General features: G+C 34.8%; 1 protein-coding gene across 1 annotated transcript in view; it reads left to right on the plus strand.

Moving 5' to 3' along the window:
* Camkmt (calmodulin-lysine N-methyltransferase) overlaps positions 1-14398 on the plus strand; it is a 371607-nt gene that overhangs the window by 4794 nt on the left and 352415 nt on the right. Inside the window, exon 2 of the mRNA XM_033763880.1 lies at positions 10898-11070. Coding sequence (XP_033619771.1) covers positions 10898-11070 — 173 coding nt within the window. The remainder of the gene's footprint in view (positions 1-10897; positions 11071-14398) is intronic.

A 14398-nucleotide genomic window follows, 5' to 3' on the forward strand; every position in this document is an offset into this window, starting at 1 on the left:
AAAATAAAATAAAATAAAATAAAATAAAATGGATGCTATTCAGCCATAAAGAATGAGAAACTAGAGACATTTATAGCTAAATGGATGCACATTGAGGCGATACTCTTAAGTGAAATAAACGGGACAGATATGTGTAAATACCAAATAGTTTCTCTAGTGTGAGAAACCGAAAGCATATAAATAAGGACTAATAGCTATTAACAGATAATGCGAAACAGGAAGAAAAGATGCAAAGGGGAAGGGGAAGTGGCAGGGGAAAGGAAAAGAAGAGAATGGAATTAATATGAGAAAAAGAAAAAATGGAAACAAAATCTTTGTAGATAGGGAGGGATGGAGGGTTTGAAGGGAGGGCAGGGGAATGGGGAAAAATAAGAACCAAGACAGATTACGTAAAGGTGCAAATTTCCAATGATGAATGTCATTATACTGTATACCTTAAATGTACCAATAAGATTAATTTTTTTAAAAAAAGAAAAGAAATCAACCAGTAACAAATGCTGGTGGGGCTGTGGAGAAAAAGGAAACCTCCACCATTCATGCGAGTGTAGACTGGTGCAACCACTGTGGAAATCGGTGTAAAGATTCTTCAAAAAAACTATGATTAGAGGTCCCATTTGACCAAGCTATTCCAGGCTGAGTATCTTCCCAAAAGAATTAAGAGCATCATACTACAGCAATATATGTGTACCCATGTTTAATTTATAGTTGCACAATTTGTGATAGCTAAATCTTGGCACCTGCACAAATGCCCATCAACTGGTGACTAGATAAAGATGTGGGCTTTTTTTTTTTTTAAATAAAAATGGAATACCACTCTTCCATAAAGAATAATAAACTAGAGACATTTATAGCTAAATGGATGCACATTGAGGCCATACTCTTAAGTGAAATGAATAGGACACACATGTGTAAATACTGAATAGTTTCTCTGGTGTGAGAAACTACAAGTATAAATGAGGCCCAAAATGTATAATAAATTATGTAAAATAGGAAGAAAAGGTCCAAAAGGGAAGGGGAAGTAGGGAGGGGGTAGGGGAAAGGAAAAAGGAAAGAAAAAATAGAAGAAAAGAAGGAAAAAACCAAAACAAAGTTTTTGTAAATAAAGGTTGAAGGGTAGAAGGAAGGGAAGGGGAATGGGAAAAAAACAGGAACCAAAATATATCATATACAGGTACAAATTCCTAAGGATGAATGTAATCATAATGTGTACCTAAAATGTATCAATAAACTTAATGGAAAAAAATTGCCTATTGGATAAATATGCACAGATACAGCTGAGCTCATGATAATAACTCTACAATACTGAAAAACTGGAAGTATCAAAAACTCTAAAATATAGTACATAAACAAGGAGTGCAATAGAGCCCTTCTGAAGTTAGTTATAACTACTTGTCTATGGATGTCGAACATTGTGTTGGTTCTGAATGGTGGAATTTAGGGTGAGTTTTTATTGCTTGGTATTTAAACTTTTATAGTGATCCTGATTATTTTCAAACAATTTTCCATCTATTCCAAGGTACACATTTTAAATTTTAACATCTTTGCAACTGATAGATGTTTTTGAATTGAATGGCATGCCATGGTCAAATAGAAGTCTATTCTATAATATGAGAAGAGAGGAAAAATTTGTATTTTATGATTAGTACTGTTTTATATTCAATAAAAAACAATCATGGGGTGGAATGACACCTTTTTTCCTTTTGAGGAAAAACACCAAAGACCCTTGACTACCAGAAAAATAATTTCATGTAAATGACTAAAATTGTCCCTTGCATAAGATGCTATGTACTAGAAGACTTGTTACCTTGATTAGTTACTAGAGAAGTTTAAGAAGCAAATGATAAAAATAATATGCATTCTTGGGCTGGGGATTTAGCCAAGTGGTGCTGCCACCTGCCTCACAAGCACAAGGTCCCGAGTTCAATCCAATATATAAATAAATAAATAAATAAAAATTTAAAGGATACACATCCTAAAATGAAGTTACAATCTTGTGCCAAATCCCTCTAAATACTTATAATTAGTTTTTCAGGTTTTACAATTGGTTTTCCATTGATAGTAAAATTTTAAGCAGCATACTTTTTTTTTTTTTGAGATGGTCTTGTGTTGCCCAGGCTGACCTCCAATACCTGGGCTCAAGCAATTCTCCTGCCTGATCATCCTGAGTACAGTACTACAGCTGGGAATGTAGATGCAAATCTCTGTGCCCAGCTAAGCAACTTGCCTTTATCAGGCAAATTTATCTTTATCTCTTCAAAACATTCAACCTAGTTTTTGTGGAAGCAACATCTCTCTTTTCATATTATTTCATTTTTATAATATTTAATTGATAACAAATTAAATATTTGCCATTAGAATTTATTTATTAAATATTTAATTTGTTATTTGAAGACCAACTAGTATAGAAAAGTTTGTGAAACAGCGCACTTAAGTTGACAAGCAAACAGTTCAACAGGGAATGCCAAGAGTAATGCATTAGCCACTATAGTACCTTTCAGCTCACAAAGTCCAATCTGAATATTTAACAGAAGGAATGAAGAATGTTGGTTAATCTACATAGTCATTTAAGAGAGCTGCTACTCTATTTTGTGCTCTGTTGAACCTTCTGATTCTATTGTAGGATATGGATAATAGGCACTAGAGACCATATCTTGGAAATGGTCATGTAGCATACTTGTAGATCTTGTGCTAAGGAACCCTTTATGGTTTTTATTGGCACGTCTTAACTTCCTGCAGCAATGCTGAATAGGATCCATAGTGAAACTCTTTCATTTTTTTCAGGAGCTTTTATATATTTCACTGTATGCATTTTATATTACCTTCTTGATCCTTATCCTGGTAGAAAAGGGGACAGCAAGACTTTTTCATATCTCTCTCTCTCTCTCTCTCTCTGTCTCTCTCTCTCTCTCTCTCTCTCTTTCCATTTTAGAAGCAACTATGTCTAGGTACTTTCTTGATGTGATTCTAGCTAAGATTCAAACATTTTATTTATGTCTTTGTGTCTCTGGACTTAATTCTAGGATGCTTTTCATTCTGCCTTTTCTTTTCTACCTTCATAAATTTACTTTTCTCAAGTTATTTATTACTGAATCAGGTGAATGGAGTAAGGAAAATATCTTAGTGTCTTTAACTCACCTTGCAGTATGCACTATGCAGAACTATAGAACATTTAAACAGTGTTCTGGCCCAGTAGAAAGAGAGCACTAACGTTAGCCACGCCGAGATCTTAGTCTGTCCTGGGTCTGCAACTTACTGTTTAGCTTTTTATTGGTTTTCTATATTAAGTATGTAGATATTTATGGGATGTACTTTTGTTGTAACTTTACTCTTGACCTCATTTTGTAGCCCACTTTGGCTTTCCTTTTTTCTTTCTCATCCATGTTTTTGTTGTGTTATTTTGTTGTGTTGTGCATCTTTGTAATCCTTGTTAAATCCTTTTGGTAGCAGATATGGCATGAGTAAATCTCCTATAAACTGTGAGAATTTGGGCAACTTTTTACTTTCTAAATCTTGATTTCTTTTGCATTTCATTTATTAAATGGGAATAATAACATACTCCAGTGGCTTGCTTTGAGTATATGAGTTATATATGCGAAATGTTTATCGTAGAATCTGTCACATCATAGATTCACAATAAATAGTAACTTATCATTGTCATGATTCTTCTTGATTACATTGAGTCATCTGTTTTGTGGGTGGGTCTTTGGATGGTGAATCCTTCTTCAAAGAGACATTAGTTTTTTCTCCTGGTTTTATACCCTCTCTTTATCATGGTTGAAATAATATAGAATCTTAATATTTTTCTTCTAACTTTGATTCCCCTTGACCTTGAGACCTACCTGCATAGACCTAATTCTGTTTACATGTTAATACGAATTTTACAGAAAGTCCTAACTTTCATTTTTTCCTATTGACTTGTTTTGTGCTCGCTAACTTTACTCATTTTGGGCTGTCATTCTCAGGAGAATTATCCTTTTTGAACCCTAGAATTAAGCATTGGTTTTAAACCATCCCGACTGAATTTTTAACCATCTCCTTCCCTGTAGGGCAACTTTTAGAGGAATTGACTTATTTTGTAGAGTGATACCAAACATCAGTATATGTAGGTCTTTTCTCTTGTTCCATTTTGGTAGATATAAGACTGGCTGCTTGTGATCTAAAGGCTAAATGAGGGAAAGGATATTATTTAAGGAGTATCTTATGTCACTCTAAACTGGGCTTGATGTTTAAGACCAGAATTTCTATGATTTGTCTTTTCTATAAGTTAATCCTTTAGCGTTACACTATGGGGAAGAAGAAATTAGTTACTTGGCATTGCTCATGGAATCAGAGGATCTAGCTACTCTTAAAAGATTTTCAGGGCCAGGGATTTAGCTCAGTGATTCCGGTGCCTGCTTTGCAAGTGCAAGGACCCAAGTTCAATCCCCAGTACCAAAACAAAAAACAAAAAACAACAACAAAAAAAAAAAAAAGAAAAAAAGAAAAAAAGATTTTCAGCCAGTATTTCTCTACTTAGCCTTATTCCTTGCATTAACTTCCTATCACTATAACAAAATAGCTAAAATAATTAACTTATAAAGAAGAAAGGTTTATTTTGGCTAATAGTTTTAGAGAATCTAGCCCATGATCAAGTGTATCTATTAATTTTAGGCCTGTGGTAGTCGTGCTAGGAGCAATTTAATAGTGTATGATAGATCAAACTGCCTACCTCATGGTAGGAAACAAAAAAGAGGACAGGCTCTCATTTCACGTATACATTCCTAATGACCCAAGAACTTCGCATTAGGCCCCATCTCCTAAAGGTTCCACCACCTCTGTCTTAGTTACTTTGTTATTTCTGGGACAAAATACCTAAAATATCTGGTGGTGGCAAGATGGGAGGCTCAAAGTGCTTGAATGGCCCCATTTCTGTAGCATTGCTAGTTGTAACAGTCCTGTTCCCTCTCAGGGTGTCTTTGCTCACTGCCTACAGCTTTCTAGGGCAGATGTTCCATATTTATTGCTTCTCAATTTCTGGGGGTCTCCACCATGCTTTTGGTTTCTCTGTCACAGCCTCATGTGCTGCTCTTACAAGGGCACACTGCTTGGCCTGCTAGGCCTTCTTCTGAAAGGAAGCCTCTCTGATGCCCTGACTCTTTGCTTTTACATGCCTACTATTTCAGCACTGTGTGAATGATGCCAAGATCTGCTGTCAACTTGAACAGTAGTGGGACCCCTTGGAACATGACTGTAGAGGCATCTGAGTGCCTGGATATCTGAGCACTGTGAACCTAACCCCAAAGAACCAATTTCCTGGTGGCCACCTTTTTAAAGGATGGTTTCTTGGGGCTCTCCTCTGACTTTTGGGCCTTCAACTTGCAAAGGCTAAGGTGTTGTGGATTTCTAGGATTCCCTCAAGGTATCCTTATTTTCCTGAAATGCTCATTTAGCATTGAAGCTATCCTCTGCTTCAACTTTACAGTTTTTTTCTGGCCAAACTTTTAAAATCAGTTTTTTGTTTCTGTTTCTCAGTATAAAATCTCATTAAATATAGCAAGCAGTACCCATGCTATACTCTGAATGTTGGGTTGCTTTGAAATTTACCCTGTGAGATTAATTAGTGCATCATAGATAGTGTCCTGCAAAGTCTTAGGACATGAGCAAAATGTGGACTAATTTTCTGGCAGAGTATAATATATGTGACTTCTAGCCTAACTGCCTTCTTCCCAATCGAAATCACATATGCCTAGTCTTACTGCCTACCTTTTTATCAGCATTTTGGTCTTCTGAGCTCTGACTAGAATATCCCATGAAGCTCAGTTTATAGCATTCCAGGGCTTTGCTAGCTGGCATTTTCAAACCTTTGCAAAGTCCTCCCGTTAGCCAATTCTAAAGGCTTCTAAACCACATGGTCAGGTAGTCACAGCAACAACCCTCCTTTTCCAATACCTGTTTTTCTTGGTCATTTACTGTATTGTTGGGACAAAATATTTATACCTACAACTTAAAGTAGGAGAGGTTTATTTTGGCTAACATTTTTAGACCATAGATAGGTAGTTCAAAGTAGGTAGGCTTGATGGAAGGATCTGGCCGAGGAAAGCTACTTATGTCATAGAAGCCAGGATGGGAGGGGAGAAGAAGAGAGGAGGAAGAGAGAAAGAGGGAAGGGAGATGATATACTCTTTCAATTTATGCCCTCAGTGACTTGCCTCTTGTGACCAGGCCTCCTAACAACAATAACGTAACAGCTGCAATATCTTGGTGGTCCAGTCCTCTTCTGAAAGCCCACTTATGAGTGCATGAGTCTCTTAAGGAACATGAACCCCAACAACTTCCTCATAGTGTCATCCTGGGGACCAAATCTTTAACACATGAGCATTTTGGAGACATGCAGCACCCATGCTATTACACTCTTGTTTTCCTTGTCATACCCTGTTCTTCTTAAGTGCCCACTACCTCCATCAAATGAGTCTTTCCTAAGTCTGTGATAGGACTTTGTTTTTTCTTGGCTTCTCTGCTGCTGGTATTTAGAGTTCAGTTTTTTTCCAACCTGCCAAATTAGTTACCATTCCTCATTTCCCTTTGTTGTCTCTGTCCTTCAGATTTGCTCCTGAACTGGTATTTTGGGAGTTGTGTATGGATGGGAAATAATTATGTGTGTTCTGTCTGCCTCGTTTAGCTAGAAGTAAGTTAACTATATTGAGTATTGATTCTAGGTAGAGACTTTCCATGTGGAATATATTGTCTTGTTTAATTTTTACAAAAGCCTTTTCATCTACAACTATCGTGTGTCACTGTTTTAGGAGCTGCAAGGTAGACATTATTATTCTCGTCTTAAAGGGGAAGAGATTGGGCTCAAAGGATTATAAAGGTATTTATACTCATATAACTATTGGAGGACAGGTTCTCTAACAGTGCTCTTGCTCATTTTCTGAGGGACTCTGCTTTTAGTACACAATTGCACATTGTTAAGGCTCCTGCAAAATTATGTTCAGTCTACTTTGTTTTGGTCTACACAAACAATTCAGTTTAACAAATGGGTCTTAGACTTCCATTTTGTTTGGTTACATACATTATATACCTTATAGGGATAGGGACCATGGGACTTAATGCCTTTTTTCTTTTTCTTCTGACATTTAACATTTTGACATGAACTGAAATAGCTTATTGATTTGACAGAATGACAATACCTTGACTTTAACCAATTTCTTTAATTCAGATAACTCCATTTGGATATTGACTTTTATATATAGGGGTTAGAAGAGATATTTTGGAAGTAATAGGTGATAAGATTCTTAACTTGATGGAAGATTTATATATCCTCTCAGTTGTCAAAGCTAAAAACATTATTTGTGGCCTTAAAATAACTGAATCTTTAAGCCAGAAATAAATATTCAAAGTAATTTCACATTGTAATTATGTTTATGTAACATGAATTACATAAAAAAATATTTTATTTATTCTGAATATATTGCCAGTTGTTTCCATAGGGTATCACCTTGTTATATTGTAAATCATAGGACTTACTAAACTATTATAAAAGCCCCTTGTAGTATTAAATATTTGGTGACTTAAATCTTTTTTCATTGGTGATTTCTGGTACCATTACCTTAATATCAGAGTAGTTTAATTACTGTAAAAGACATTTCTAGGGCCAGGGGTTTAGCTTAGTGGTGCTCCTGCCTGCTTTGCAAGCACCAGGTCCCAAGTTTGATCCCCAGTACCAAAAAAAAAAAGATATTTCTGTTTTGGATTTTAGACAAGATACTAGTGTAAGCTCTGTTGAGTAGTTTGTTTTGCTTCCTCATGACCATAGTTGAGTAGTTTGCTTTTCTTCCTCATAACCATAGTTGACTGATAATAAGAACTTGTTAAGGGTAAAGACTTTTAAGACTATTTTTATATGAAACTTTTAAAAGGCTATCTTTTCTTTTTTATTAATGCATATTAGTCATATGGAATAATGGGTATGTGCATATAACATACTTTGATAATTTCCTTCCTCCTGTTAACTCCTTCATCCTTCCCTTTCCCCTCCCACTTATTCCTTCCTTTTTCTCTAATGCTCTCCCTTCTACTTTCCTGTTCTCTCTCTCTTTCTAAAATTCCACATATAAAAGAAAACATGAAATATTTTCTTAGTCTGGCTTATTTCACTTAACGGTGATTTCCAGTTCCATATATTTTTTTTTGCAAATGTCATAATTTCATTCCTTTTATAATTAATGTTCCATGTGTATACACACCACATTTTCTTTATTCATCACTTGATGGGTGCTTATTTCTATAGCTTAGCTACTGTGACTTGTGCTGCAGTAAACATGGGTTTACTCTAAGCTTACTTTAATTTTTTTACGAATATACTGAAGAGTTGTATAGCTGGAGCACATAGTAGGTCTATTTTTTAGTTTCTTGAGGAACCTCTAGACCAATTTCAGTAGTGGCTGTACTAATTTAGATTCCCACTAGCAGTGTAGAAAGGTTCATTTCACCCTCACCCCCATCCTCGGCAGCACTTACTGTTTTTTGTCTTTTTTTGTTTTGTTTTTTGAGACAGGGTCTCACTATGTAGTTGAGACTGACCTGGAACTCACTATGTAGCCCAGGCTGGTCTCGAACTCACAGTGATCCTCCTGCCTCAGCCTCCTGAGTGCTGGGATTACAGGCGTGTGCCAACACGCCCGGCCTTGTTTTTTGTCTTTTTGATGATACTCATTCTGGTTGTGGATTTTTATTTTTATTTTTATTTTTATTTTTTTGTTTTGGTGCTGGGAATCAAACTCAGGACCTGTGCTTGTGAAGCAGTTGCAGTGCTACTGAGGTAAATCCCCAGAACTCAGTGTGGTTTTGCTTTGCATTTCCCTGATGGCTAAAGATGTTGAACAGTTTTTCTTGTATTTATTGACCATTTGTACTTCTTTTGAGAAGTGTCTGTTGGGTTATTTGCCCATTTTTTGATTGGGTTTTTTGTGTGCTATTCTTGCCTCTATTTGTGACTTAGAATGTTTCCTCTATGTTTGCTTCTAGCAGTTCCAAAGTTTCAGGTCTTATACTTAGGTCTTTAGTTCATTTTGAATTCATTTTTGTATAGGGTAAAAATGGGGATCTAATTTCAATCTACTAAATATGAATATCTTTTTTTCCCAGTACTGTTGTTGACTACTTTTTCAAAGAAATGACTTAGTGTTGTTAATTATCTCTGCTTTATATTTTCTATTTTACTAACTTCTACTCTTTTGTAGCCTAATTTGCTTCTTTTTCTAGATTTTGTAATGAATACTTAGCTTATCAACTTTTAGCCTTTTCATAAATTTCCCTGTAAATACAGATTGAAGTGCATTTCATGATTTGCAATGTATTTCTATTATTATTCAAAGTGCTTTCTAATTCTCATTGTGTTTTCTTTTTTCTCTTTTTGGCTTGCGGGTTATTTAGAAGTCTAATTTTTAATTTCCAAATATAGTTGTGTGTCTGTTTTCACAGTGGTGTCTGATTATTTCTCATCTTGAGGAAAATTGCCTAGATTCATGAATTGACAAGGGAGTTGGGAAATGGTGATAGTCTACCTTGGTCATTCTTCATTTTTATTTGGGTTATTGCTATAAAGAGAAATTTGGCTTCTGCTTAAACTTTTTGTAGGGAAGACAGATATTTAATTTTCCTTATTTAGTGATTTTCAAAATAAGTTGGTTCTCTACTATGCTTGAATGGTCAGCAATGAGACATTTTAAAAATACTACTGTGAGCTAATAGTGTGTTTTGATTCTGTGATTTGCATTTATCAACTCTACCAACTTTCATATCATCCTATTTTTTGGCAAATAGACCCCATTCAATTGGATCCTGAGTCCCTTTGATATAAATACAAATTTTTAAATAGCTTTCTTGTATGCAGGATGTTCCAGGCTCATTCTGTACAATTCCTGACATTTCTCCAAGAGGGTCTTACTTTATTTGAGTAGGAGATCATATTTAGAGACAATGTGTACACATTTAGTATAAAATATAGTATAGCTTTAAAAAATGAAGTACATCATTACTTTGTGTGTGCTCCCCCCACCCCATGTGTGTTACCAGGGATCAAACTCAGGACCTTGCACTTGCAAGGCAGATGCAGTGCACTGAACTAAATCCCGAGCCACATCATTACTTTATACCATACTTTCATTTAGATCCAGAGCTACTGGGATTTTTGCTTAACCTCATCAAATATAACAGTAGTTTCTTCTTTCTCCTACACTTCAAATACTGGTTTCCAACATGATACCAATAAAAGTAGTCATTTGATTGAATAAAACAAAACACACACCCCCACTTCCCAGGCCCAGGCAAACATACTTGCCTCTACTCTGGTAAGTTTGAACTTCAACTTTTACCTTCTAGTTCCTCAGCCAATTAAAGGTTCTGCTTATCTTCTCAGTTTTTCTTCTGGAATTGACAGATATCTCCAGGAGAGAAGTAGTTACAAAAGCCATGCTCACTTCTCTAGGCTTATCTCATTTTTGAGATATTAGACTGGTAAATGAGGTTTGTCATACTCTCCTATAATCCCAAATACTTGGAGGCTATGGCAGGAGGATCTTAAATTGGAGGCCAGACTGGGCATTCTTAGAAAGACCTTTTCTCAAGATAAAAAATAAAAAAGAGTGGGGATGTAGTTCAGGGGTAAAGCACCCCTGGTTCTATTCCTAGTACTGGGAGGAAAAAAAGATATCAGACTGATAAATCTTTGCTATCTTCTTTGCTCTCTGATGTCTTCAAGTTTGTTTTAAAATATTTTGCTCTTATTGTGTTTAGTAGGAGGTTGGTCTGAATAAATCCACCATTATTGGACGTGAAAATACCCTCACCACTTAAATTTTGAACACTTAGCTTATGTTATGTTTATATAACCACAATATTTGATTTTATTTCAAAGGTTCTGAAGCAGAAACACCCAGATGACTGTCTGCGACATGTATCTGTAAGAAGATTTGAGTCATTTAATCTGTTTTCAGTAAAAGAAGCCAAAAAAAGTGAAACTGAAGAAGATGCTGGTGCATGGATCCAATACACAAGTGTCTTCTATCCTGAATATAATGTCTTCTTAAGGTAACCATTATTCTAGTTACGATTTAAAAAAAAAACGAACTATTGTCTCCTGTAGAAGAGAAAAAGTCCTGTAGAAGATTGTTCTTGAATGAAGAAACTCATTCTTCTTGTTGTTTAATTTGCAGACAATTTTTATTAAAACTTAGGTTTCTCAATTTGTTTTAGAGAATCATGCTGCTTTAACTGAGTCTTGCTGTATTTTCAGACCAAAGAAAAAAATCCTTAGGTACATGGCTACATTTGAGAATAAAGTGAGTTGCAAATAAATCAAAGGGTTCATCAACCGTTCTGTCATACATAGTGTTTGATTATAACAAAAAAATCCATTTTTTTTTTAAGTAAAAAAAGGTTGAAAGTAAAAATAGAATTTTTCCAAACTACTCTTCAAGTAGTAGTTATCTGAAAAATCAAGCTTTGGTATTTTTCCCATTCATGTTTTTGTCACTTTAAGAATAGAATCTGAAGAATAGAAGGTGAACATTCAGCTAAAACACTGATATTGTGAGAAGCATACAGACTGTTCTGGCTTTAAAAATTGGAAAAGAGACAAGAGAGTTGCAAACTGCAGTAACAAGATACCACTTTTACTGAATTCACTTTCTCGCACAGTTATATTCAAGCACATTGCAATAATAATGTGGTTGTTTCATTTTGTTAAATCTGCCTTTCCTGAAAAGATTTCACATTTTGAAAGGGAGGGAGGAGGACATTTATCATAACTGTAAGAAGATAAGAAACATTTCCTATGGAAATATGACTGTATAAGGCTTAGGTGAGGCTAGGAATAATTGTAAGAAAAAAATTTTCATGAGGATATCTATTTATAATAGATGTTTCTTGAACTATTTTAGTTTAAAATATCTAAGTTTTAAAAGATACCATAATAGTTAAAATTCGGGGATTTGAATAAATTCAACTAAGATAGAACAGGAAAGAACAATCAGAATCTGGTTATATAATGTTTGTTTCATTAAAAACACTAAACAGAGACAGATTTAGGGGTTTATAAATTTGCCTTTATATTCTTTATGAAATTCTAATTAGAATGCCTCATTTGCATTGCACTCTGATGGAGATAATCCATGTAATTCTTGGTTAGGAAGGAAAGAAAAGTGCATCAAATACTTACTCTGGCCCACATACACAGGTGCTTTGGTGTAATTTATTTCACATAATCCTTACACTAACCCTGGGAACTAGGAATAAAGATGATTAAACAGTTAGAAAATAATATGTGAAAGGAAATTAAAAAGAAGGAAAAACAGTGACCCAGCAGGAGTTTTCAGGTATAAAGTTTAAAACTTTTCTTTTACATCCACTGCTGATAAAGTGCAGGACATATAAATTGTAGCAAGAGTTTCCTGACATCTTCAAGGCCTTGGTAAGAGTGGGTAGGGAAAATGCAAAATCTTACATTTCTGAGATCTTTCCAAATAAGGCCAGGTTATCCACCTGGTAGCGATGATGCTAATGTAGTACTATCAAGTCCAGACCATAAAGTGAGACTTGTCACCAGCAGCGTGGTTCTTTGTGACGTATTCATTTTTGAAAGAGTAAGTACAATTATGTTATATAAATATGACACTGAATTCTAAGTTATGGAGAAAAGACAAGGTCTTGAGCTAAGATTTTGCCCTGAGGACTGCCAATATTTTTTATTTTTTTGCATTCTACATAGTATTTTTCCACATTAGTAGGGCAAAAATATCAATATGTTAAACCTACAGAATTCTAGGGCTAAAGGTGATATTAAAATAAATTTAAAAGTAATCCTAATAACAATAATGGCTGATGATTTGTGCCTACGATGTGACAGCACAATTGCAAATGTTTCCATATGTTCATGTCTTTATGTAAATAATGTTATCCTCATTTTATAGAAGAAGAATGTGAAACATAGAGATTAATAGCTTTGTAGAAGTCACATAACTAATGAGCAATTGTGCCTATATTCAAACACTGGTGGTCTGGTTCTACAACCTGAACTTTTAGAAACACTTTTATTTTGAAATTCATAATTATAGACTGACTTCTACATACTTGCAAAGTTAGTACCGTAGCTTGCATTTAGCTCTCACTCAGTTATTCCCATTGATAACATCTTATATAGTGGGAACATAGCCTACATATTTAACTTCTACACTACCCTGCTTTCACAAAGTGATGTTTTATTAAACTCAAAATAAATATTCTAGGATGATGAATAAATAGATGTGTGTGAGCTAAAGTACACAGTTGTGTTTCAATTATATTAATAAGAGTTGTATGAACAATAGCCTAATTTAAAATTGGGTCATTATTTTCTGTTAGCCTTGTATGATGATACTTAAAATGAAGGAATGAAGAATTTTCCTTAGGACTTTTCATCAGAAGTAAAAGTCTGCACAGTGTAAAAGTTAGTTTATGAAATTTCCAAGATCTATTAGCATTTTTGTGTATCTGAGGATGGTCAACTCTTTGTGTAAAAGTTTAGAGTTAGGAAGTTAAAATCCAAGATATGATTCTGACTTTATTCCTTTTCAAAGTTCTGTTTTTCTGGTGCTTTATTTCTTAGAAGTTTTTTCTTTTTTGGTACTGGGGATTAGGTTTCTTAGAACTTTTTGGAAGAGACTGTTGCTATTAAGTAGAAGCATATATAAAAATCTAGGGTAGATCAGGAGATGTTTATACTAAAACTCTTTTATTAAAAATAAAATATACGGGGGTTAGGAATGTAGTTCAGCAGTGCTGTGCCTGCTTGGCAAGTGCAAGGTCCTGAGTTTGATCCCTGGCACTGCGAGCAAACAAACAAAAAATGTTGATCTTGTAAACTAACCTTTATAAGCTAAACTTTATTATTATTTTATAGTTTGCTATGTAGATGCTAGAAATCGTCCTCAAACTCCATATTTTAATTTAACCTCACTATGACAGGAATTTAGGTATTTTGGAAGCTGTAAATGCTTTCATTATATTTAGAGCCATGGACATACCTGAATTACTCATTTATAAATGTGTACATTTTTCAGATACGTATAGCAAAAGCTGAAACCTGAACTATATGCCTTTCTTTGAAAAAGGCTGCTGTTGCTGTGGTGATTGCTAAATTAGAAAGCTGATACTCTTGACTTTTGACTTGTCCTAGGAGCTTAGAATGGGGCAAAACCATATTGCATCTGTTTTGTGTAATAAATGTACTGAAATTAGATCATACATTGCTGCTCTAAGGAAAAGAGAAGGCAAATCAGGGCCAGGAATTCAGCTCAGTGGGGCCACTACCTGTTCCCAAGTGCAAGGTCCCAAGTTTGATCCTCGGTACCAAAAAAAAAAAAAAAAAAAAAAAAAAAAA

The sequence above is a fragment of the Fukomys damarensis genome, unplaced genomic scaffold, assembly GCF_012274545.1.
Source record: "Fukomys damarensis isolate Sample0158 unplaced genomic scaffold, DMR_v1.0_HiC HiC_scaffold_2, whole genome shotgun sequence".
Classification (NCBI taxonomy): Eukaryota; Metazoa; Chordata; class Mammalia; order Rodentia; family Bathyergidae; genus Fukomys; species Fukomys damarensis.